At 44.1% G+C, this 24,822-nt stretch overlaps 1 protein-coding gene across 1 annotated transcript in view; it reads right to left on the bottom strand.

The window, feature by feature from the left end:
- The window catches only part of Etf1 (eukaryotic translation termination factor 1), a 32,499-nt gene extending 9,121 nt beyond the window's left edge, over window positions 1-23,378 (bottom strand). The window contains exons 1-4 of the mRNA XM_075968977.1: window positions 23,145-23,378; window positions 22,883-22,986; window positions 1,751-1,926; window positions 1,340-1,479 (exon numbers count right to left, since the gene is read on the bottom strand). Coding sequence (XP_075825092.1) covers window positions 1,340-1,479; window positions 1,751-1,926; window positions 22,883-22,968 — 402 coding nt within the window. The 5' untranslated portion in view covers window positions 22,969-22,986; window positions 23,145-23,378. The remainder of the gene's footprint in view (window positions 1-1,339; window positions 1,480-1,750; window positions 1,927-22,882; window positions 22,987-23,144) is intronic.
- Window positions 23,379-24,822: the final 1,444 nt, after the last annotated feature.

The following is a 24,822-nucleotide window of genomic DNA, read 5'->3' as shown; positions in this document are numbered from 1 at the left end:
TATCCATGTAAAAAACTAGGTATGGGTCAAAGTTGGGTTTTGAGGGTACTAGAATCTCCATCCTTACCTCTACTAGTCATTTTAATGATTATTGGAAGAAAAGTAAAAATCAGTTATGCTAATGTAATAACCAATCTAAAGTCAGACAATACAGCTATTGGGTACTTTTTAAGTCAGAACGATCCAAAATCTGCTTTCAAAGTTGATATAAGTAAATCTGTCAGATAGAATCGCTAACAGTCCCAAGCGGCCTTTGCCAGGCACTAACTTAGAAGCTAAGAAAAGGTTAAGCTAGACCACCATACAGTCAAGCAAGATTCAACTGGGATTGGAATTCCTGTCACGTTAGCAAAAATCAGCCACTGTAAACTGCAGACAAATGTCAGTTCTAATTCCACTGCAGAGGGTTTTCTCTAGGTTGATGAAAGGCAAGAGACTGAACTCGGAGCCAGCTGTGAATTCCTGATTGCTCACTGCTGACTGATCTGGGTCAGTCTAATGAGGTTTCTTTTCCACCATTAATGTTCATCAGAGTTAGCACTCACTCGGGTTTTATAAGAACAGGAAAAACAAAAAACAAACGAAACCTAAAATGAGCATCAAATGCATTTTATTTGCTTATTTTTGAAGAATTTGTGAGCTTAGTGCTAAGGTGCAAGAATATAGGCCAGCCAGAGGTAACCAATCACCTGCCTCTAATTCGTTCTCCTTAGCATTTTCCTCAAACATCCCAATGAGCAGTATCATAAAAAAACATGCATTATTCTGAAAAGAGTTGTGACGGAGGATGTCCAGATGGAGTGCCCAGCACTTCAGAGGTGGAGGCAGGAGGATTAGGAATTTAAAACCAGCCTCAGCAATATACACTTTGTCCTCCAACACCAGCACCCCCCACACATAAAAGAAAAGGAAAAATACCTATGTAAAAAGTTGCCTATGGTTTAGAAAAGTGACTTCTCAAAAGATGAACTATGATTACTATCTGAGCTACCAGTTCTATTTCTTTCTACATATATAATCTACAAAAATAAAAGAAATGGTTACACAAACAAATCCCTGTGCATAAATGTTCAGTGGCATTGTTCATGAAAGCCAGACAGTGAAAACCACCCAGACATCGATGTATGCCACAGAGTGCTCAATGACAGAGTGGCAGAACAGTACAGAAATATGCTACCACACAAACAATCTTGAAAAAGGCTAGACTGTACAATTCCAATATACGAACGTGTAAGCCAAACTATTAATAGAAAGTACATTAGCAGTGGCCTGGAGCTGCAGAAGCTGAAGGAAGGACAGTAGCTGCTAATGGGCACGGGGCTTCTGTGCTCACTCTTACCTCTGTATGAAACTTGTTGTCACACAAATACAACGATGTATTAATAGGTTTGAAAGGTTCAAAGTCAATGTTGACTTTCTTTTCCTTTCCTTCTTCCGTTACAATCGTTCCACAGTAAACAACCAGACCATTTGGAGGTACTGCAAAGAACATAAACAATTTCTCTACTTTTAATTGTTCCCACAACCATAACTTAAATAAAACAGAAAAACCCTTGAGACTCATAGGCAAAATTCTCACCCCATTTGCAAAACTTCCTCTGAGATGTTTCAGTAGGATTTATTCCTTAAGCACAGCAAATAGCACTCAGCGCTCAATGGATGAAAAAGCTAAACATCAGCTAGCTGAAGACACAGCAGTAAGGGCCTACGGCAGGAGCAGAGCAGGCAGAGCGGACAGGGAAACGGTTACCTTTGTTATAAAGTTTGAGTCTCTGTTGTACAGATGTGATGGCTCCCAGGACTGAAAGGCGGTTTACTCGTGACTTAATGTTAGAAGCAGTTCCAAATTCGTCTGCTAACATCTTTGCCACTCGTGAAATCTGGTCTTTGGGAGGAATGATCAGCGATATCATGCTCGTGCCATTGCTGGAGAAGAGAAACACCAGTTTAAATTCATGTTTACCACCAGTAAAACGAGCTACAGTGAGGCGTTCCAGAAATCATAAAAATACACCATCTAAACGGCACCAGAAAGGCAGTAAGCACATCAGTGCATTTCCCAAAGAAGCCTAACAAGAGCCAGCAGACAGTGGCTGCGCAATTACTTCAAAACGGAGATTAGCCGAGTAATGAAGGCACTCAAAGGGAAAACCTCATATTCAAAGACGAAGAGAAGAGGTTGCTGTGGAGGACCAACAAGCTGGAATTTTACCATGAATGAAGCCTGTCAACAGTAGAGGCTTAGGTTCTGGTTGTTCTTCAGTGGGAGAAGCTATGCCAAGACAATGCAACAAGTCTTCCGGTGTCCAGACAAATATTTCACTTAATATTACCCTTTTCTCCTTAAATTCTAGGTTGCCACAAAAATCCTCAAATACCAATTCAGCATACCCAAGGCTTTCTTGATAGGAGAGTACTACAATTCACAAATACCCCAGTTATGAAACAATTTGTATCCTAATATTTTGTGCTTGGCTCCCCCCACCCCCTTGAGATAGGGTCGTTCTGTATAGTTCTGCAGCTATGTAGACTACAGAAATCCTCCTATCTCTGCCTCTCAGAGTGCTGGGATTAAAGGGGTATGCTACCAAGAATGTGTTTGGATTACACTGGTTTGACTCAACCATTTTACAGAAGTCAAACAGGGGCAAAAGATGGCTGGGTAACTGAGAGCATCTTGTTTCACTATCATGAAAGCCTGGAGCTGAGTCCCAGAAGCCTTGCAACACAACAGGTGTTCTGCACATGCCTAGTAACACCATCTCCAAGGGCGGTAGACAATAAAGTCTATCACATAACATGCATGTACAAACACACAAATTAAAATTTTAGAAGAATAACTCACTGAGAACCTAATTAAGTATCCAAACAAATTCAAATATCAAGAGCCAAAAGATGACCCAGGAGAATACCACCTCTTTAACCCGTACTTTCAAAACACCACCACCAGCAGTTACACCTGGTTTCGATATTTCTAGTTGTTTTGTCTAGCATGCATGAAGTCACAGGTTCAAATTCTAACACCAAGGAGTAGTGCAGGGCATGTCAGCAGCAACATAAACCAGTTTTGTAAGTTGAAAAGAGTTCCGAAGACTGGTTTACAATGTGAACATACTCACCTATAATGACTATACACATGAAGTTGATTAAGATGACCAACGCCAGAGAAGCCTCAGCAGGTAAAGGCATCTGCCACATGCAAGCACTAAGGAGGCTCACAGGTTCAAGTGGAGATCATCTCAAATCACAAGTGGAGATTGATAAAGGAAAATACCCGATGCCAGCCTCTGGTTTCCTTCCAAACATGTGCATGCACACACGAACACCCATGTGTGTACCATACACAAAGATAACACATAAGATTATGTGTAAAAATCATGTAAGATTTCTGAAAAGATTACATAGAACATGTGAACAACTCCCAGCACTCAACAACAAAAAGACAACCCAAATTAAAAACCAGCAAAGCCTGGGCATAGGGGTATGTGTAGGCAGATGATCTGAGTAGGAGGCCACCTTGTCTCAAAACAAGCCTTACACAAACAGACATCAACAAAAGCCAGCGAAGGACATAGGTCAGTGGCAGAGTGTTTGCTAAGCAAGCACTAGGTTCAATCACCAATACAAAATAAAACTGGAGCCGGGCGATGGTGGCGCACGCCTTTAATCCCAGCACTCGGGAGGCAGAGGCAGGCGGATCTCTGTGAGTTCGAGACCAGCCTGGTCTACAGAGCTAGTTCCAGGACAGGCTCCAAAGCTACAGAGAAACCCTGTCTCGAAAAAACAAAAAAAAAAAAAACAAAAAAAAAAAAAAAAAAAAGGAAAAGAAAAAAAGAAAAACCAAAAAAACCAAACAAACAAAAAACAAAATAAAACTGGAAAAAGGGCTTGAATAGACATTTTTGCAAAGACCACAGAAAGGCACTGTGGTCTGCCATGGGTTCCCTATCTGGGGTAAACAAAGCTGTGTGTGTTCCATCTCCCCAGGAAAAGCTTTGACATACAACAGGAGCCTGGAGCAGTGACTCAGTGGTTCAGAACACCTGTTGCTATTGCACTGGACCCAGGTTGGTCCAGTGCTCAGCACGTGAATGGCAGCTTGCAATTGACTGTAAGTCCAGTTCAGGGGGATCTGGTGCCCTATTCTGACCCACACATCTATTCTGATAAACACTTATACACATAAACCTTGAGAGTAATAAGGCATCCAACCTTGGTTTCTGGTCTCCACATACAGAAGTGAATGAAGCCCCACCCACAATTTAGAAAAGAGAAGTTACAGGATGCAGAAAAATAAAAGCTCAATATGTCATAGGTGTAATATGGGATGATCCCAGCAGGCGGGATAGATCAGTGAGTAAAGGCACTTAATTGTCAAGTCTGATGACCTGAGTTTGATTCTTGGGACTCTATGTGGTGTAAGGAGAGAGCCAATACCCTTAGGCTGTCTGTCCTCTTATCTCTACATGTATGCTGCGGCATTCATACACCCATATACATAATTCAAATGAATTTTAAGAGATTGATATTCATACCAGTTTAAATTATAGCAAATAAAATCAATCATAAAAGACCACATGCTGTCTAGTTACTTCTACATACATTATTCAGAAAACAACTAGATAGGTAGGTGCCATGGGAAGACTCTGACTATGAAAACAGAAAAGTGGTCATAAGCATGTGCTGTGCAAAGTTTTACTCTTTTAGCTTTTTTGGGGGCCCACACCTGGCTCACAAAGAAACACAAATGGATGCTTATTCTTTCTCATCCATTCCCGGCCTGTATTGGCTTGTTTCTTCTTTCCAGCTTTTCTTAGGTTATACAGACTACCTCTGAGCCTTTTCCTTTTCTTACTCTGCAATCTTACTTTCACCGTTACTCCGTGGCTGTCTGGCCCCTGATGTCCTCCTCTCCTATAGACACTGCCCGCCAGTCCTGCCTATCCTTCACCACCTAGTCTTGCTCCTGCCTTGCTCCTGGTCATTCAGCTCTTTATTAGGAGCATCAGGTGCAAACGAATGTAACATGAACAAAATACACCTTAAAATAATATTCTACAACAAGCACGTACACATTTCTTCTCTGTTCTTGACTGCAGAAATGAAGTCCCCGCCTGACTTTCCCGCAATGATGGACCTCAGGCTGGAACCGCTGCTCAAGTAAACTCTTGCTTCTAAGCTGCCTGTTGTCAGGGTGTTTTACATGGCAACCGACAACCAGGACAAGGCCCCGAGTTATACCTTTTAAAAGGGGTATATTTTATGATATGTAAATTACACTTTAATTAAGAAAATCAGTTATGGCTAGGATATAGCTCAGTTAGTAGAGTGCTTGCTAAGCAAGTGTGAGACCCTGGGTTCAATCACCAGCACAGTTGGGGGCAGGAGTAGCAGAAATTCAAGATCATCCTTGGAGCAGGTTCCCACAAACCCTAACAAAAGGCACTGTGACAACAGATGGTAGGCCAATACACACAGTACAAGTGGACTAGCTAGGAAAAGGAAGCAGATTAGTCTTAGGCATTTGAATGCTCCAGTTGGTGGCATCGTTTGGAAGGTGTGACCTTGCTGGAAGAAATGTCACGGGGGGCGGGGGGGGGGGGGGGCGGCAGGCTTTGAGGTTTCACAGACTCTGTGCTAGTCCCAGTTTGTTCTGCTTCTCGCTTATGGCTGGAGATGGGAGCTGTCAGCTGATCCACTCCACACAGGACTCTACCTCTTGGAACATATAAGCCCAAAGAAACTCTTTGCTTTAGAAGTTGCTTTGGTGGCGTTGTATCACAGCAACAGAAAAGTAACTAAGACACAGGAGGTAAATATGACCGGAATATTTATGTACATATATGAAACACCTTTAACTCATTTCCTAGAATCCACAATAGAATACACATTCCAGTTTCTAGAGAGATGGCTAGGCAGTTAAATGCACTGCCTTAGAAAACCAAACTCAATTCCCAGCAACCACATGATGGCTCACAACCATCACACCAAGCATGCATGAATGTGGTGTAAGGACATAGATACACACACACACCATACACATAAAAAAAAAAATCACCCCTTGCCGGGCGGTGGTGGCACATACCTTTAATCCCAGCACAGGGCAGAGACAGGCAGATCTCTGTGAGTTCAAGGCCAGCCTGGTCTATAGCATGAGTTCCAGGACAGTCAGGGATATACACAGAGACCCTATCTAAAACCACCCCCAAAACAAAACAAAATCATTAATTCTTTAAGTGTATGGTATTTTTCCTGTATACAAGCCTATCTTGTCTGCACTATTGCATCCCTGGTGCCCTCAGATGCCAGAGAAGGCAGTGAATCCCCTGGAACCTCAGTTCTTTCCAAGAGAAATCAGGGCTCTACCTGCTAAGCCACCTCTTCAGTCCCAAGACAAGTCAGTTTAAATATAAACAGTTTTCTCTCTCTCTCTTTTTCCCTGATGAACAATTTTCAAGGAAGCATATACGTTCACTTTAGAAACCATAGGAATTCTCTTCAAAAGGGCCCAGTTCAAGCTGGGTGAGGGAGGCTCACTCCTTTGATTCCAACACTTGTGAGGCAGAGGCAGGCAGATTTCTTTGAGTTCTAGGACAGCTTGGTCTACAGAACAAGTTCTAGAACATGATCCAAAGCTATAGAGAAACCCTGTCTCAAAAAACAAAAACCAACCAGGCCACAGCTCTGAGCACACAGCCTTGTTTACAGGGCAGTATCCTGAGATGGGACTGACAAAGAGCAGAGCAAGGAGAATAGCGGAGTCGATGGCACAGGAACCCAGTCCTGAAGGACTGGAACAGCTGAAGCTAAATAGACTACTGGAACAAACTGAGCAAACCCAAAATACCTCAAAGCCAGAAAAAATGGCGTGCAGAACAGAGTAATGACCTTGAGATAAGCAGTTATCTACTTTCCACAAAGACAGGTTCAATTTTACTGTAAGAACAGTAGGGTAACCTTGCACCCCCTATGTAACATTCCAGAGAAGATAAAGCAGTGGACACATTTAGTGATAGGATATGGTTATTTCCTGGAACCCACTGTTTAAAAGGTTCAGAAGTAGAGCAGGGCATAGTGGAGCACTCCATTAATCTCAGTACACTGGAGGCAGACAGGCAGATATCTGAGTTCTAGGCCAGCCTGCTAACACAGAGAAACCCTGTTTCAAAAAAAACAAAACCAAACCAAAAACAAAACAAACAACAAAAAAACCAAAACAGACAAACAGATTCAGAGGTATAATTTGCCAGGGTTTTTTGGGTACATTTCTACCAAGTTGCTAACTGTGAAACATACTACCTTAAAGTTTAAGACTGCACTGAAGAGATAGCTCTATGGGTACAAGTCTTCATGAAGACAGGAGTTCAGATCCCAGAATCTAGAATCTACATAAGAACAAGTGCTTGTAACCCTGGGGCAGTGGGAGGTAAGGACAGGGCTGCCAGGGTGGGGGACGGACGGATGGACGCTGAGGACGGGGCATGACACAACGACTCCCTGGCTGCCAGCCTAGCTGAGGTTCAGTGAGAGACCCCGTTTCAAGGGGATAAGGATCACAATGACAGAGCAGGGTGGCTCTCACCCAAAGATACATTGTGTCCATCCATCTCTGACCCACCCTGAAATTTTAGGGACAAAACTACCTTCCACCAGTTTCCATCTATAACTCTCCCTGCTCTGTGTGGGGGGGGGAGGGGTGGGGAACACATTTATTTCTTAACTCACCTTTCTAAGACACTTGGCTAGAAAGGCTTGAAATCTAGATGTTAAAAACACAGCTTGTGGTAGAGTAGAGCAGGGTAGTGCATGCCTGTACGCCAGTACTCCAAGGCACTAACCCTAATGGTTCAGCACTGCCTGATAATTTTTATGTAAGCGTTAACTCTAGCAGATTAAAGGCCTCTGCCAGGAAAGTTGCGGAGCAGACACACTCATTTACTTCCCAGGCGAGTCAAAGCTGTTAGACCAGTTTGTGTAAATACAAGAATAAAATCTCAAGGAAGCTGAGTATTTCATGTTCACATACAGCAAATACCTCTTAAAATGAGAATGAGAAACAAAACTCTTGCAGCAGGGCATGTAGCTCAATGAAGTACTTGGTTGGCATCTGCAAGGCCTAGAGTTACATCTCCAGACACTTGAGAAACTGCTAGCTATAAAGAGCAAGCTACAGCATATTCTCATCCTCACCACCTCCTCATCTCTGAGACAGGGTCTCACCATGTATCCTTGGCTGGCCTGGAACCCAGATCTGCCTGCCCAGCCTCCCAAGTGCTAGGATTAAGAAGGGTGTGCACCACACCACACTGCTTGCCTTCTCCGCTGTCACTATATCTCCTTTCCAAAATCAAAAGACCCTAATTAAAAACAGCCAGTGAGGGTACTGAAAGATGATTTGGCAGTTAAGAGTAATAGTTGCTCTTCCACAAGTCCCAGAGTTCCAATATTTACACAGTGACTCACAGAAGAAGTCAGCTCTAGGAGATCTAATGCCCCTTTTCTGGACTCTGAAGGCACCAGGTATGCATGTGGTGCTCAAACATCTACACATGTTAGGGGGGGGCAACGACTACACATTTATAATGCCAGCACTTGGAAGGGTGGTACACAAAGAGCCCAAAACAGCCGTGGCTACATGGCAAGACCATGCCCCCCAAACAAACAAACAAAAAAAAACAAACAAACAAATGTAGGAAAAGAGCCAGTGTAAGGGCTGGGGAGATGTTCCAGTCAGAGAAGAGCTCGGTCTCTGGAAGCATGAAGATCTGAACTAGATCCTCAGCGCACTCACATAAAAAGCTAGACATGGCAATGCAAGCCTCAAACAACCTGTAACTAAGGAGGCAGAGAGAGGGAGATCCCTAGGGCTTCCTGGTTAGCCAGTGAGTGGGGAAGCTGTCAAAAGAAAAACAAACAACAATAACAACACTCCTATCTCAAGATGGAAAGCAGAGACTGGAGAATTCCCACAACCCAAAGGCCAGCTACTTGAACAGGAAGTGAAACAACAAAGAAATCCTGTCTCCAACAAGGAGGAACCAACACACCTGAAGTTGTCCCCTGACCGACATCCCACCTTAGGCACGCACAGGAAGAGGATGACAAAGAAGTCACTATATGGCATGCTGGGGTTGGCAGTGCATACCTGTAATCCCAGATTTTAGGAGACTAAGCCAGGAGGCAAAGCCAGTATGGCCATAAGTTTGAGGACAACCTGACATACTGAGAGTTCCAGGCCAGCTGGGAACAAAGTACGACTGTCTCAAAACAAGAGCCAGTGAGGGGCCAGTGAGACAGCTTAGCGGGTAGACACTTCAACTCCTGGAAACCACATGATAGGAGAGAACAGACTGCTCTGACCCCTACACCCAACCCAAAACTTAAAAAAAAAAAAAAACAACTCCAAGAATCATGATATATAGCAATGATTCATACACAGGTCTTAAAAACTCAAAGACATAAAAAGCAAGATATAACCTCGAACAATGATTAACACAAAGCTCCCAAGGTCCTCTGTCCTGCTCATACTCACCAGGATACTTCCATTATCAGAGAACTTTCTTCAACCATTTACCTAGAGGGCTAGCTTCTGGGACTCCCAGGGAAAAGAACTTGTAAATATAGTAAATACACAGAGCAAACACAACTTGGTCAAATTAAAACAGCAAAGACAACGCAGGAAGGAAAGATTTAGCTTTCCTTTCCTCACTCAATTGTTACAGGGAAGTTCCTCTACCCAGATCAACTGGATAAGACAGAGCAGAGTCCGCAGCGCTGCCAAGCATCTCTGTGGTAACTTTACCCAGAAGATATAACAAGAAAAACTGAAGGTGACCAGTGGATCCTGACTTCACTGGATGTATGTATTTGGTCAACTTCAGGCAAACAATACCGAAGTATCCTTTCACCTGTAAGTCTTACTAAGGTTTGGTTTACATAGCAAGTTCCAGACCTCATCTCAAACACAAAAACATTCACTGAGTCTAATTGTGTACTTCCAAGCAGGACCCTCTTCTGGTCAGCTCAAGGCAAAGCACCTCTGCAGTACAAGCCTAAATTCAAGAACAGAAATCCAAAGAGCCCACAAGCTGCATTCACCCTATGCTGTGCTCAAACGTGTTGGAAATTTAACCTTTCTTGCACAGGGAGTTTGAGGACACTCTAGGACATTCGATATTCTGTCTCAAAATAAAACAATTTCAGCCTGCCCATGGGCAGCGGTGATTCTCTGAAGAAACCCATGCAAGGACACTCCACAAAGTTGTCCTCTGACCTCCACATACACAGTGGCACATGCATGCACATAGATCCACACGGGCACACACACAAAGAGACACAGACACACAGAAACCAAATGAATACACAAACAAGATTTCAAAAAGAAAAAGACATGTTTGTGTGTATGATCTTTCTGCCATATGAAAATTGGTGTTCTTCCTGAAGGAGGCAGCAGTCAAATAAATCTTGGGGGTGCTTAGCAGACACACTTCCTTGGCCACTGCCCAGCGGCATCTGCAGTATTCTGCTATCCTACTTATACAATTATACCAAATAACACAACTTTGACCAGACAGAACACCCACACCTCACCAGCCGTTTTATAGACAGGTCATCACTCCTAATACAACTATTTCAGGACTGGACCAGAACAGCCTAGAGATTTGCTTCCTAAAGCCCAAGCTGGGGTTGAGCATAGTTCCAAGACTCTTTCAGCTCAACATTCAATTGGGTACCTACCTCCCAGGATGTAGATGACCCAAGTTATTATCATGCTCCGAAGTTCAACTTAGACCTAGACCATTTCTGGGAAAGATGTTAAAACCATGATAAAGACGGAGAAATCAGTCAATTCCTCACCAATTTTCAGACCATTTCCCAAAACTGTCCTTACTGGACTCACTATAAGACTTCAATTCTTCTTTCTTTCCCTAGATCATCTTTTAAAGTGGGTTGGTGAGAGAGAGCTCTGTGGTTAAAGTATGTGCCATGCAAGTGTGAGAGCAAGTTCAAATCCCTAGAAGATGGATACAGGGACTATGTGTAATCTCAGTGCTCCTACAGCAAGATGGGAGGCAAAGAATGGAGGGTCCGGAAAGCTGGTGGGCCAGTAGCCTGGTGTGCAAGTGACAAACTATAAGAGGCCCAAGACCAACACCCAAAGTTATCTTCTGATGCTGTAAGGAGTGGGATGGCATCCCCACAGTAGAAAAACACAGGTATCTCATGACTCTGAGTACAGGTTTGGAATCATGCACATCCAGGCTTAGGCTCTAATCTGTTATTGGGCTTTCTGACCCAAAACAAATGACCTAAATTCCTGCAAATCTTGCTATCTATTTACTTCATAAGGTCATGATGATTCTGTAGGCTGTGCTCAGTACTCAGCCTGAAGAGCAGAGAGTAAGTAATCACTAAATGGCAACTAGATTCCGGCAGTCCCTCCCCACAGGCACAAGAGGTGAGCTCTCGAAGCCCCACAGGAGCATTATTTGAACTTGGCTATGTCCACACAGAGGCAAAGTGGACTTTGGTAAGTGGTAACCACTTTTCCAGGACAGTGGCACAACAGATTCAACATCATCTAAAACATTAAACAGCCATACCAAAGAAATGTCCGAACCCTACATTTGTAGCATAGGTCCCATGGGGTAAGCCACTTCACAGAGGCCTGCTACCTTGCCACAGGCTGGTGCTCTCGAGGATAGAAATCATTTCCGCACACAGTGGCGGTAAAATACTTGAGGAATCAATAGTCTCTGACAACAAAAGCAAGGTCTTCTGTATACCGCATCTTAGCTACATTTCTATCTCTGTGTGAGAACGTGTTTGGAGGTCAGAGGTGGAGTTACCTTATTTATCTGTTACCAGGACACAGTGTACATGAGGAGGTCAAAGAAACAACTTCTGGAGTCACTCTCTTTCACTTTAACACAGGTTCTGAAGATTCAACTCAGGTAACCAAGCTTGCACAGGAAGCACTTTTACTTGCCGAGTCATTTTACTGGACCCCAACACCTTTGTGATGTGGGAGGTCCTTCGTATATGTGCTGCTTTTATTGGTTACTGTTCTGGCCAATGGCTTAAAGAGTTAAGCCCGGCGGGAACTCTGAACAAAGATAGAGATAGAGAGATAGTCAGGTAGATGCCATCCATGTAGCTGCTGAAACCTTACTGGTAGGTCACAGCCTCATGGTGATACAAAGATGAATAGAAATGGGTTAATTTAAGATATAAGAGTTAGCCAGGAATATGCTTGAGCCATTGACCAAACAGTGTTGTAATTAATAGTTTCTGTGATTACTCGGGTCTGAGTGGCCAGGAAACTAAAGAGCAGTCTCCTCCAACACCTTTGTTTGCTGTTTTCAAGACGGGGGCTGCATATTCCTCCCTTTTCTGGAACTCACTCTGTAGGCCAGGCTGGCCTCAAATCCAGAGAGATCTGTCTGCCTCTGCCTTAAGTGCTGGGATTAAAGGTGAGAGCCAATGCACCCGGTGTCAATATACTTTCTGATAAGCAGGCATCAGATGTTTTATTCAACTAAACACTTTCTACTCCTAGGTGGTTATGAAGATCTACTTATGTAACTCTTGGAACACTGAGGTAGGACAATAATGCTTTTGGGGGTAGTCTGGGCATGTAGTGAGATCCAGTCTCAATAAAGTCAGTCACTCCTTAGTTGTTGTTGTGTGTGTGTGTGTGTGTGTGTGTTTGGTTTTTCGTGACAGGGTTTCTCTATAGCTTTGGAGCCTATCCTGGAACTAGCTCTCATAGCCCAGGCTGGCCTCGAACTCAGAGATCTGCCTGCCTCTGCCTCCCGAGTGCTGGGACTAAAAAAGGCATGTGCCACCACTGCCTGGCTTGAACACATGCTATCTTTTTTTATTGCTTTATAAATAATATCATTCAAAATTTCCACTTCCTCCCCTCCTCCCATTTCCCTCCTGTTCCCCTCTCCCCCTCCAGTCCTAAGAGAGGGTAGGGTACCCTGCCCCGTGGGAAGTCCAAGGCCCTCCCCTGAACATATGCTATCTTAAAATAACTAATTGTCTCTCAGTTTCCACCTGACTGAAAAAGATCAACCTGCCAGGTGTGTTAGATCTCTTTAAATTTGAGGCCAGCACAGTCTGTCCACACAGCAAGTTTGAAGCTGGTTTCAAACACAGAGATCCACCTGTGTCTGCCTCCCAAGGGTTAGGATTAAAGGAGGACTAAGAAACCTTATCTTGAAAAACAAAAACCAGCGCTGGAGTGGCTGCTCTAGAGGACCCACATTCAAGTCTCAAGTCACACTATGCAACTTCAGCTCCAGGGGATCCAACACCCACATACAGGCATTCATTCAGGAAAAATACCAATTCACAAAAAATAAAATAAAAATCATTAAAAAGGCTAGGACACTATTTTACCCACAATAAATCCCACATTTTCTTTTTTTCATTTGATTTTGAGGATCACCTTAATGCCACTATCTATGATACAGGTCAAGGGGTGGACAGAACTTGGTTAGAACACAAAATTAGAACTAGAAAATTAGTCATTGGGCTGGGACTATAACTTAGTTGGTGGTAGCATGCAGGAGTTCCTGGGTTTGATCTCTAGCATCACATAAACAAGGTGTGGTGGCAGAAGATCAGCTGCTTAGGGCCTACTTTGAGCCCTTGTCTACAAAAAGAGAAGGGAGGGAAGATTAAAGATGGCTTGGTTAAAGTAATTTACTGTCAATCTTATGACCTGAGATCAATCCCTGGAGCTCACCTGGTGGAGGACAGAACTGACTCCCACAAGTAATCCTGACAGCAGGCATGTCACACATGCCCGCCCGCAGACACTCCCGATGCTTGCAGGTATAGAGTGATTTAATGGAGCAGCCGTTTTCCAGTAGCATTTTATCACCAAAAGCAGACCACTCTGTCCTCTAAAACAAAAACACACTTGCTAATAGCCACCCTTCCTAACAGAACATCCCAACACTACATACTGGAATATTCCACCAGGAAGCAGCAATAGTTGGAAAATTTTTCTAGTTTTGTCAAAACAATGCACTACAAAGAAACAGCAATGTCAATCAATGTTAGGATCTCACTATCAGTGCTCTAGTTAGGAAAGTGTAAAAGGGATGACGACGAGCCTTTCTTGACCAATGTGTAAGTATTTTGAAATAAAGGAAAAGCACAACTCTCAGCCAGGCGGTGATACCACTCATCTTTAATTCCAGCACTAGGGAGGCAGAGGCAGACAGATCTCAGTGAATTCAAAGCCAGCCTGGTCTGAGTGAGTTCTAGGACAGGCTCCAAAGCAACACAGAGAAACCCTGTCTTGAAAAGAAAGAAAAACAAACAGAAAAGCACAACTCTCCCAATAACTGTCTTTTGAATACACACTTCCCTCACCATCAATGCTCATTAAGAACAAACATGCTAAGGCTGGAGTAAGAGCACTTGCTGCTCTTCCAGAGGACCTGAGTTCAATCCACAAACCCACATCAAGCAGCTCACAACCGCCTTTAACTCCAGGGTAATCTGGCCTCTTCAGGCATCCGCGCACACACACATATTCATTTATTTATCAGAATAAATTAACTCTAAACAACAACAACAACCAACAGAATTTTGGGGCCCAAGACTATGTAGCTTAGTGGAAGAACACTTGCCCAGCATTCAAGGTCATGGGTTCAATTTCCAATAACTCAAAAAGATTTTAACTGCTTCAATCCTCTGTACAATACAAGAATGACCCACAGCAGCTATGGGGTACCCTGGGAAGTAGAGACAGGAGGGCCAGTTTCGGAGATCTTATCTCAAAATAATGAAACATCCCAATTGTAACAGTTTTATTCTACCATGCCAAAGAGTCTCCAGCCACATAATACTAACACCAATGCCCAAACCAACTTTTCTGTAGTGCCTTGTACACACTAGGCAAGCACAAAGTAATCTCTTCTTTTGAGAAAGGGCTCGTTGCTCAGGTTGGCCTTGAAGTTGTGATCCTCCAGCCTTAGTTAGTCTCCCCACTATTGGGATTACAAGTGTGGGCTTGGCTACTTTATTACCTAGCATGCATGGTAACAATCCTAAAAAAAAAAAAAAGACAAAAAGAAAAACCAGTTTTTAACTGCTGAACCATCTCTCCAGCCCCTCAAAGTAACATTTTTTTTAAACACCTGCCTTGCTAAGATACTTTCTAATTTTTGTCCAAGTAGTTACCTTATTCTTTTTTAATAGTATCCAATATGTCATTTAAGACTATAAATAGGAGCAGGGCGGTGGTGGCCCACACCTTTAATCCCAGCACTCGGGAGGCAGAGGCAGGCAGATCTCTGTGAGTTCCAGACCAGCCTGGTCTACAGAGCTAGTTCCAGGACAGGCTACAAAGCCACAGAGAAACCCTGTCTCGGAAAAAAAAAAAAAAAAAAACTATAAATCGGGCTTGTGACTACTGCCTGAAATCACAGAACTTGGAAGGTAAAAAAGAAAAAAGGCCCCCTCCAAAACCACACAACTTTTATTACATGTATTTACTTGTGTGTGTTTGTTCCAAGAACAGAATTTAGGTCCTGATGTTTAGCCGCAAGCATCTTTATCCACTGAGACAGCTCATGAGCCCCCACTTTCTCATTTTATTTTATACATTTTTCTTAAATACCTGTCTAACTCACTACAAAGGGTTTGATAAGCTTGACTGATTAATAGTAAAAAAGCATTTGTGGATTTAATTTTTGATGTGTGGATAAAATCACAACTTGAAGGTCATAGACATGGTGGGATGGAGCTGTGGCAGGTCAGTGGTAGAATACTTGTGTAGGATGAGCTAAATCCTGGAGTTGATCTCCATGCAGTACCACAAAAACAAATAAAAGACACAGCGGGAAAAAGACAAAACCCCTGACAAAGGTCATTCCCCTTAAAGGAGATTTTAGAAGATCAACGTGACAACAGTAAACCACAGTCCTAGCCAGGGTCGTGTCTGCAGGCCCAGCTACTCAAGAGGTTAAAGTTGACGACTGCTTAACTCACAAACTCAAAATTAGCCTGATGCTTATCCTTAATCCCCAATGAGGCAGCGGCAGGTGCATCTCTGAGTTTGAGGACAGCCAGGACTACACAGAGAAACCCTGTTAGGGGTGGAGGTGGGGAGGATGGACACACAGCTAGCCTGACCTAGCCAACACAAATAAGAGGGGACCTCTTTCTCTCTATCAACCCAAGACACCAGACATAAAAGCAAAGTTAATCTAGAACTCAGGAGACAGAGGCAAGTGGATCTCTGTGAGTTCAAGGGCCTGGTCTACAGATCGAGTTCCAGGATAATCAGGGCTACACAGAGAAAACCCTATTTTGAAAAACAAAAACCAAACCAAACATCAAGGAAGCCTTAAAGGATCAATGTTAGATGCCTATAATCCTGCACTTGGGAGGCTGAGGCAGAGGGATTGTAAAGAGTTCAAGACTAGTCTGGATAACAAGGCAAAACTTTGTCTCAAGACACCAAGTCTAGGCCAACCGTCCCAGGTTATCAGAATGACTACAAAGAGTTGCCAGGAACCCAAACATGCCAAGTCCTATGAACCTAGTAGGAAGGGCTGCAACAAGAATAAAGACTGTTAGCTAAGCGTCCGAAGCATGTCAAATGGCAACGCTAAAGCCTGCTATTTTAGAGGCAGTCTCACAGAGCTCTCGGTGCCTGAGCGGGAAGCCATATAATTTCTAACCTCATGGAAAAGAGCTTCGAACCTTCCCCCCCCCCCACTCCCTCTTAAGATAGCAGGCTGAGAAAGAATGAAAAGACACCTACAGAATGTATCCTAGGAGAAGATTCTATTCTGAGATTCCTGGAGAATAGGCTGGACTCAGAAATCTCTGCTGGAGATGATCAACTGGACAGACAGACCTGATAATGGGCAGGCAAAAATTTTCCTTCCCACTCTTCAAGCAGACTCCTACTAGTATCTTACAAGCAAGTATCTTACTAGAACTATCATGCAAGTACTCTCTCAAGCCCTAGTTCAAAGAAGAATCCTCTTGTTAAAGGGTACATCCAATTGGTCTATGTGGTGTGGCAGGAAGGATAGAAAAATACCTTACTACATGCCACCGTAAATGCATGCTTCAAGAATGTGTCTAGAGATCTCCCTTCCCTGGAAGGATTAAGTACATCTCCTATCGCAATGTGTGTCAAGACTCGAAACTCGAGTGTTTGTTCATTAGATCCACAGGACATAGGACTCTTGAACAGAATACTCAAGCTCTTAGGACTAGTCCTGAATTAAGACACCTGGAGGGTTACCTGAGGAAGACTACCACATCCGAATTGGATGCGTTCCTCTGTGTGCAATTACTCTCCACCAAATTTTTTGAGACAGACTCACCCTAAACATGCTAGGCAAGTACTCTACCACTGAACTGTATCACAATACTACTTTTTACATTTTATTTTGAATCAGAATGTCATTTAGTTATTCATGCAGACTTTGAGCATGCAACTTCCTGCCTCAGCTTCCCAGGTAGACAAAATTACTCCCGTGCCACTAGAGCTAGCTCCTGTAAAATAGTTCTAAAGATCAGTGTATATAACAGGACTAACATAACAGAGAAACCCTGTGTAACAGTCCTGGCTGTCCTAGAACTCACTTTGTAGACCAGGCTGACTCTGCCTGACTCTGCCTTGCAAATTCTGGTATTAAAGGCATGAGCTACCATTGCCTGGCACAATCCAAGACTTCTATGCATAGTTAAATACATATAACCTGTCATATGTCAAACAAGTCTCCGCAATTGGTTTTATATTCACCTCTCCCCTGAATCATAAATATTCTGATCCTTGACTCTTCTGTTTTTCACTTTAAAATCTAAAATGGGACATGGCACACAAGACAAAGGGATGGATGAAGGCTCTTCCAGAGCCTGAATCTCTAATGGTTTAGGTAGATATATAAAAGCCTAGAAGATAGCTGCCAAGTCTGAAACAGGCCAGCAGTAAAAACTGAGTGAGATTCTTAACCCTCAAAGACTCCGAGAGCTCAAATCGTGGCTTAGTAACAGGGTGACTGCCAGAAATGGACAGGCCTTGAGTTCAACCACTACCAGCAAAACCAGTATCTTTAAAAATGGCTTGGAATGTTCATTCAGTGCTTGTTTGCAACCCTAAGTTCAATCTCCAGCACTCTTCCTCCCAATATATATTTGCAAATGCACGGAGTGTGCAAAACTAGAAGGAATGGAGGAAGGGATGGAAAGAGGTATGAAATGAGGAGAAAGAAGACTGAATGACTGTAAGCTATCACTCTGAAGACTTTCTTTTTGAAGAAGTGCTGAAAATCATACACACTAGCTTTGTAACTGTGTCATCAAGTAGGATCTTAGCCAGTGTATCACCTGAGTCACAACCACACCTTCAAGAATATGAAAAGCTTACTTCCCTACACTCTTCTTTAAGAAGCCCTTTCTGGGTGTGTCTTACTTTCTTCTGAGTAACACATGCTTAAACCTTATTAAAATATCTTTAAAATCCAAATTTAGCCACATTTAAGAAAGAATATTGAGAAATGAATAAAACCAAAAACTACCTGAAATTCACTAGTTTGAGAATGTTCTGCTGGGCAGTGGTGGCACACCTTTAATCCCAACACTGGGGAGGCAAAGGCCAAGTGGATCTTTGAGTTCAAGGCCAACCTAGGATACTTAGAGTTCCAGGACAGCTATGGCTACACAGAGAAAACCCTGTCTCCAAAAAGGAAAGGTTTCTTTTATTAAGAGGAGAAAGATGTTTACAGAAGGGTCTCCTATAGTCAACTGACCTTGAACTCGGGGCCATTTCTTTTCCCAGCAGCTAGTTCATTCATGGTGGCTCATTCCTATAATCGCAGCATTTGGGAGATTGAGGCAGAAAGATCAAGAGTACAAGTCCAACCAGGAACACAGGAGACCTTTATCTCAAAAGAGAAAAACAAAAAGGCCTAGAAACCACTTTAAGTTCCTTATTTGAAACCAGGTGTGGTTCAACTCGTGGCACTGGATCCAGTTTTGGCTATGTACATGTTTTTCCTTATAAGGTAACTTTGGGTAATATACTAAGAGTAATCATAAAGAGCTAAACTTATACAGGGTAAGTACTAAGGGAGGTTTATATAAGAAAACAACTGGCTGCTTATTCTATTAGCCCACCTAAACAGGAACACTCCAACCAGTTCATACACCATGTGCTATAAAACACGGCCACCGGGCTGGAGAGATGGTTCACACCTGTAACCCCATCATTCGGAAGGCTGAGGCAGGAGTGTTGCCCATATTTTTGAGGCCAACAAACGAAGTTATAAAAATTACGAACGGGGGCTGGAGAGATGGCTCAGTGGTTAAGAGCACTGCCTGTTCTTCCAAAGGTCCTGAGTTCAATTCCCAGCAACCACATGGTGGCTCACAACCATCTGTAATGGGATCTGGTGCCCTCTGCTGGCCTGCAGGCATACACACAGACAGAATATTGTATACATAATAAATAAATATTTAAAAAAAAAAAAAAACCAAAAAACACGGCCACCAAATTTCTCCTTCAGTAGTTGGCCTTTGTAGATGTAATTCCACAACAATACAGCCTGCTGGACTCAGAGTAATTTTTAAGACTAGTCTTGTAGATTTTGGAAAAGACAGTTTTCCAAACCAGCACACTGGTTCACAAACTAGAATGTGGATTACTATGCAGTTACACTCGTGGAAACCAAGCTCAGAATCATAGGTTAAAGAGGCCGGCCTCTGCAGTTTGTTTGACGCTTAGCGTGTCTCACATTTTCACACTCTGACATTCAAGACAACAAGTTATCTAAGCTCTCAGCTGCTTTGTGTATCAACTGGTGACATTTGTTGTTGTGAACATTAAATGACAACGTATCACTCCAAAGCATCTATGACAAAGCGCTCAGTCAATCATTTTGTGGTGACTTCATCCTGTCAATGTATTTTAACTAATGAGTCCATTTTGGGGCTACTCTACATTTGGTTATATATCAAAAGATAACCTCATATTGACTGAGTAAACTTCAAAATTACTCGGGCAAACTTTAAAAAGTAGTGTTTAGGCGGAGAATGGTGATAGCATATACGAGCAGAGACACACACATCTCTGTGAGCTAGAGGCCATCCTCGGCTATACACCAAATTCGAGGCCAGCCAGGGCAACATAGTAAGAATATAACTCAAAAAATTTGGGGCCCTGATGACTTGCACTCCAGCCTCAGAACGTGACTTAAAGTAGGAGAAAACCAACTAACACCACAAAGTTGTCCTTTGACCTCTACAAATACCCATGCGCACACACTAAAGAAGCTAAAGGAAAGCTAATGGGGCCCACATCCTAAACCTGCCCACAAGTTCCTATTTACTTCTGAGATAATTCTACGCATGTTAAACTGGGGCACCTCCAAAGACTGACACATATGGATCCATTTTGCCATTTAATTTTTCTTTAAGGTTCATCACAATCATCCTAAAAATATTTTAGTATTACTCAGGCTCATCCTATAACCCCAGCACCTCGGGGAATAGAGGCAGATCAGAAGTCAGGCCAGCTTCAGCCAGCCACATAATGAGTTGGAGGCCAGCTTGGTTCACAAAACCATTAAAATTTTTTAGGGGGGGAGGGGCACTTAAAACTAATACAACTCAGCCATGAGAATGAAATCTTGCCATTTCCCAAAAGAAACTGATACGTACCAAAAAAGTTCCGAGTCACATACAACAAACTTTTGATTCCCTGACCAACACCTGAGATTTTAGCATTTCCATGGGTTCGAGGTGCAACCAGATCCCGGCTAAATTATTAAGCAAAGCAGGAAACGATTATAAATTGCATTACTTGTTCAGAGGAAGAGCCCCGAGCTAATTTAGACGGCGTAATCCTGTCTAACATGTTCTTTAGCATGCTCCAAACTTTACCGAACTTTTCTAAACTAGAAAATAAAGTTTCCAAAGACTTTTAAGAGAGCCTTAACACTTCCAAGTAGTTAGGAACTATGGCTAGGAACAAATCTAAGAATGAGATCAACTAGGAGAAAGAAAAGTAGCTTACCACGCCTCCAATGTTAACTTCACTCAAGCAAACTAGTATATGAATTCATATTGAAACTGCTTCAGAGAATGCACTATATCCAAATTCTAATAAGAACCATAAATAAAAGAATTGAGATAACCTACAGGTTCAAGTTCAACTTGAAACAGTGTAACAGGACGAATTCATAAATGAGTACCCCACAGAAAGCTTTAAGTAACAACAAAAGGATGCCTACTGAAACAACAGTACCTGGCTAATTCTTGGCGTCCTAATGAATCATGACCTCTAGTAACACTCCTATATGATTTTCACATTTGGGCTTTTTTCCCCCCACTCTCCACACAGCACAAGTTCCTATGAGAAAGTCTTTATCTTCCATTTAAAACAAACACCCTAAGAAATAACAACAAAAGCATCTATCTACCCTCATCTCAAGATTTTACACTACATCAAAGGGATGAGCAAAGACCTTCAGGCTGATCTTTCAGGCGTCTAATCCCAAACAGAAATTAGAGCTTCTTGTTAATTAAGAATGAAACACCAAAGCAAAAGCATCTGGCTTTAAAACCATGAACTTTGGTAGAATGAGGCCGAATCCACCTAAGAAGTTAATGAGTTCGGTGCCAACGTCGTCATCACACCACTGTCAGATTCCCCTTCAGTGACAAACTCGGGCTGAAACTCAGATAGTCTCAGTTGTGGGCCGAAGTCAACTTCCCACATGGCAGGGAAGAAAGGCACTCTGTTATAACTATGCCATGGAGTGCAGCAATATATAACGTTCCACTTTTCGGGTGGGGGCAAGCCAGATAGTAAAAAGTTTCCATAATTGGGAAAGTAAATACAGCAATACAAGGAAGTAACACAAATACCTCTGGCAAACTCACAAAAAGCAAACATATGGCTACTTTCAACCTAGCTTATTCACCCAGGAATGAACACACTAACAAATTCGTACAAAAACTTACAGGAGCCCGGAAGCTCCCTTTAAGTTTTGAATTTCCACAGCATTATTAATCCATCAGGAAACTCGACGATGACATTCCTAAGAAGTTACAAAGAAAAGCCAACAAGGACACTAATATTATGGTTTCTATCAACCAGTCGTATTACCTGGAATTATCTTGAATGAGCACACAACAGATTTGTTAACAACAACAACAACAACAACAAAAAACCCACCACCAGCCCATCCCGCACACGCTGGCATTTTCGGTTTATAGACGAGTTTTGGAACAGCCAAAACCAGGAAGCGCCGGAGAAATTAGAAAACTTAGGGGAAGTCGGAGAGGTCTAAGACCCAGACAAATAAAGGTGAGCCGGGAAGATCTCCCTTGGCCAACTCTCCTTTACAGCCCCCATCAAAACTTCACCCACACGGGACTTGAAAGTCCAAGTGGGGGAGGCCATTTTAATGAGGCCTGGCTGAGGAACGTGAAGCGAGAGTAAGATAGAAAATCAGGGTAGGGCGTTCGGAAAGGAGCGCCAAGTACTTTACCCCAACAGCACCCAAGTCGGGTGGCAGCACAAGGAGCCCGAAAAGTGAGGAGCTGGATTTAAGGGCTCGAGAGTGGTACAAAAGTCGCAGGGGCTTTCTCCAGAGAGGGCACCGAGTGATCTGAGCCGTGGGAGCCGGCTCCTTACCCCTAGAGGGTGGGGGCAGGACTCTTTCCCGGCCAGCAGCGCCGACCCTCGCCCTCCAGTCAGAGGCTACTACCCGGAGGTCTAAAGGCGGGAGTTGGCTAGTGCCGGGTTCTCCCCATCCGGCCATGCGGGGTGGGGGCGGCCATCCCGAGGGTCCCGGATCCAAGAGTGCAGGGGGGTGGCGGACGTGGCTCTCACCCGCGGGCCGCCTCCAAGCTCTTAATGAGCTTCTTGATCTTCCAGATCTCCACGTTCCTATCGGCAGCACTGGGGTCGTCCGCCATCTTCTCGCCTCCTCCTCCCTAGAGCGGCCCGGCGGGGCCCGGAGACACCAAGACCACAGAGTTAGTGCCGCCGCTGGGGCAGAGAGGCCCCCTTCGTCGCCACCCCCCGAGCTGCCCTCTCCTCCCGCCCCGACAACCCGCGGCATCGGGCGCCGGCTTTCCTACGCCCGCTTTACCTAGGGGCCCAGTGCTGGGCGGTAGCGGCTGCTCCTCCCCGGCGGCGGCTCCGCGGCGGCGGCGGCTCTGACGTAGGACACCGGCTCCCTCTCTCCAGGCAGCTGCATGTGTTGCAATCCGCTCACATGGGGCCTCTGATCTCACTTCCTCCGCCAGGGGCGGAGTGGAAGGCGGCGGGCGGAAGGGAGGGGGCCGGTGCGACGCACAGAGGCTCTGCGCGCGCCGCGACTTCCCATTGGCTCTCGTGCCTCCGCTTACAAGAGTTCTTCTGATTGGCTGCCTCTGCGGCCGCGCTGCCTTGTGAGGTGTAGGCCGGGGAGCGGGATGCACCGCTTCCGTTCCGGCCCCGCCGGCTTTGGAGGGGAAAGCGGGCGGACTCCGGTGACCTGGCGAGCATTTTCTCGGCTTCTATGGGTTGGAATGGCGGTTGCTCTTAAAGGGCGCGAGAGAGTGGTCGTTGTCTTCCGTTTTTTGCCCCTTCACCTGAACGGACACCTGAAGCTCTGCCACGCAGAATCCTGTTTCTCGGACCGACTCGTATGTACGTGCGTGTGGTCAGAGGTGCTTGGAAAGCTTGGAGGACGTCTCTCCACCGTCAGCTTTGTCGCTGACCAAGTGCGGTGCGCCTGCGTGTATCGTGGCTTTGCGAACAAAAGTTCAGAATCTTGGCCTCTAGGTCTGGATCAGGAGCTTCGCCGAGGCTGGAGCCGATCGGCTGCGCTGGAGTGAAGGAGGGTTTCCTGACGTTTCAGTGTTACTGTGGGTTCACAGTGGCCCTGGGACTTTTGGGGGTTGAAGGGTTGTCTGAGGTTGGAGACCCAAGGTATCTGAGAGCATGCGTGTTTTGTTAACTGTGAGCGTGGAGGTGGGGAGAACGTTTGCAACGTTAGAACTGTCAAGAGTTAAGCTTTCCAGTTGTCTGTCTCCAACTTCACAAATTGTGTGTAATCAAAGATTTGAACTCCGAGCAAGTAGTTGAACTCTAGTTTTCCTAGAAAGAGGTGAATCGAGTAAGTAATATTAACTTTAGTGGAATTCACAGTTTAGTTGAGCTTATAACCGTTCATAACGTTTTGGTTGCCCCCCCCCCCTTGGGTTTCTCCTAGACCAGGTTGGCCTTGAACTCGGAGAGCCGCTTCCCCCTACCTCTACTATTGGGATTAAAGGCGTGCGCCACCGCTGCTTAGCAACCGTTCGTAATTTTTTTTTAAAGATTTTATTTTTTATTATGTATACAGTATTCTCAGTATTCTGTCTGCATGTCTGCCTGCAGGCCAGAAGAGGGCACCAGATCTCACTACAGAGTGTTGTGAGCCACCATGTGGTTGCTGGGAATTGAACTCAGGACCTTTGGAAGAGCAGGCAGTGCTCTTAACCACTGAGCCATCTCTCCAGCCCCCGTTCGTAATTTTTATAACTTTGTTTGTTGGCCTCAAAAGTACAGGCAACACTCCTGCCTCAGCCTTCCGAATGATGGGGTTACAGGTGTGAACCAGTAAACCCAGCCGATCTTTATATTTTGTGTATTAAAATAATCGACGGATATGAGAGTATATGACAAGGAATCTAATTCTGAAATAAAGCGTGGAGGTTGAGTAAAGTAGTAGTCTAATATATTTGAGGAGCTATAAAACTGACAGTGTGCTGCAGCCACAGGGGGGAGAGGTGATCCAGGAA

The sequence above is a fragment of the Microtus pennsylvanicus genome, chromosome 4 (genome assembly GCF_037038515.1).
Source record: "Microtus pennsylvanicus isolate mMicPen1 chromosome 4, mMicPen1.hap1, whole genome shotgun sequence".
NCBI lineage: Eukaryota > Metazoa > Chordata > Mammalia > Rodentia > Cricetidae > Microtus > Microtus pennsylvanicus.
The sequence above is the reverse complement of the archived record's forward strand: the minus strand, read 5'-3'. Positions and strand labels throughout refer to the sequence as shown.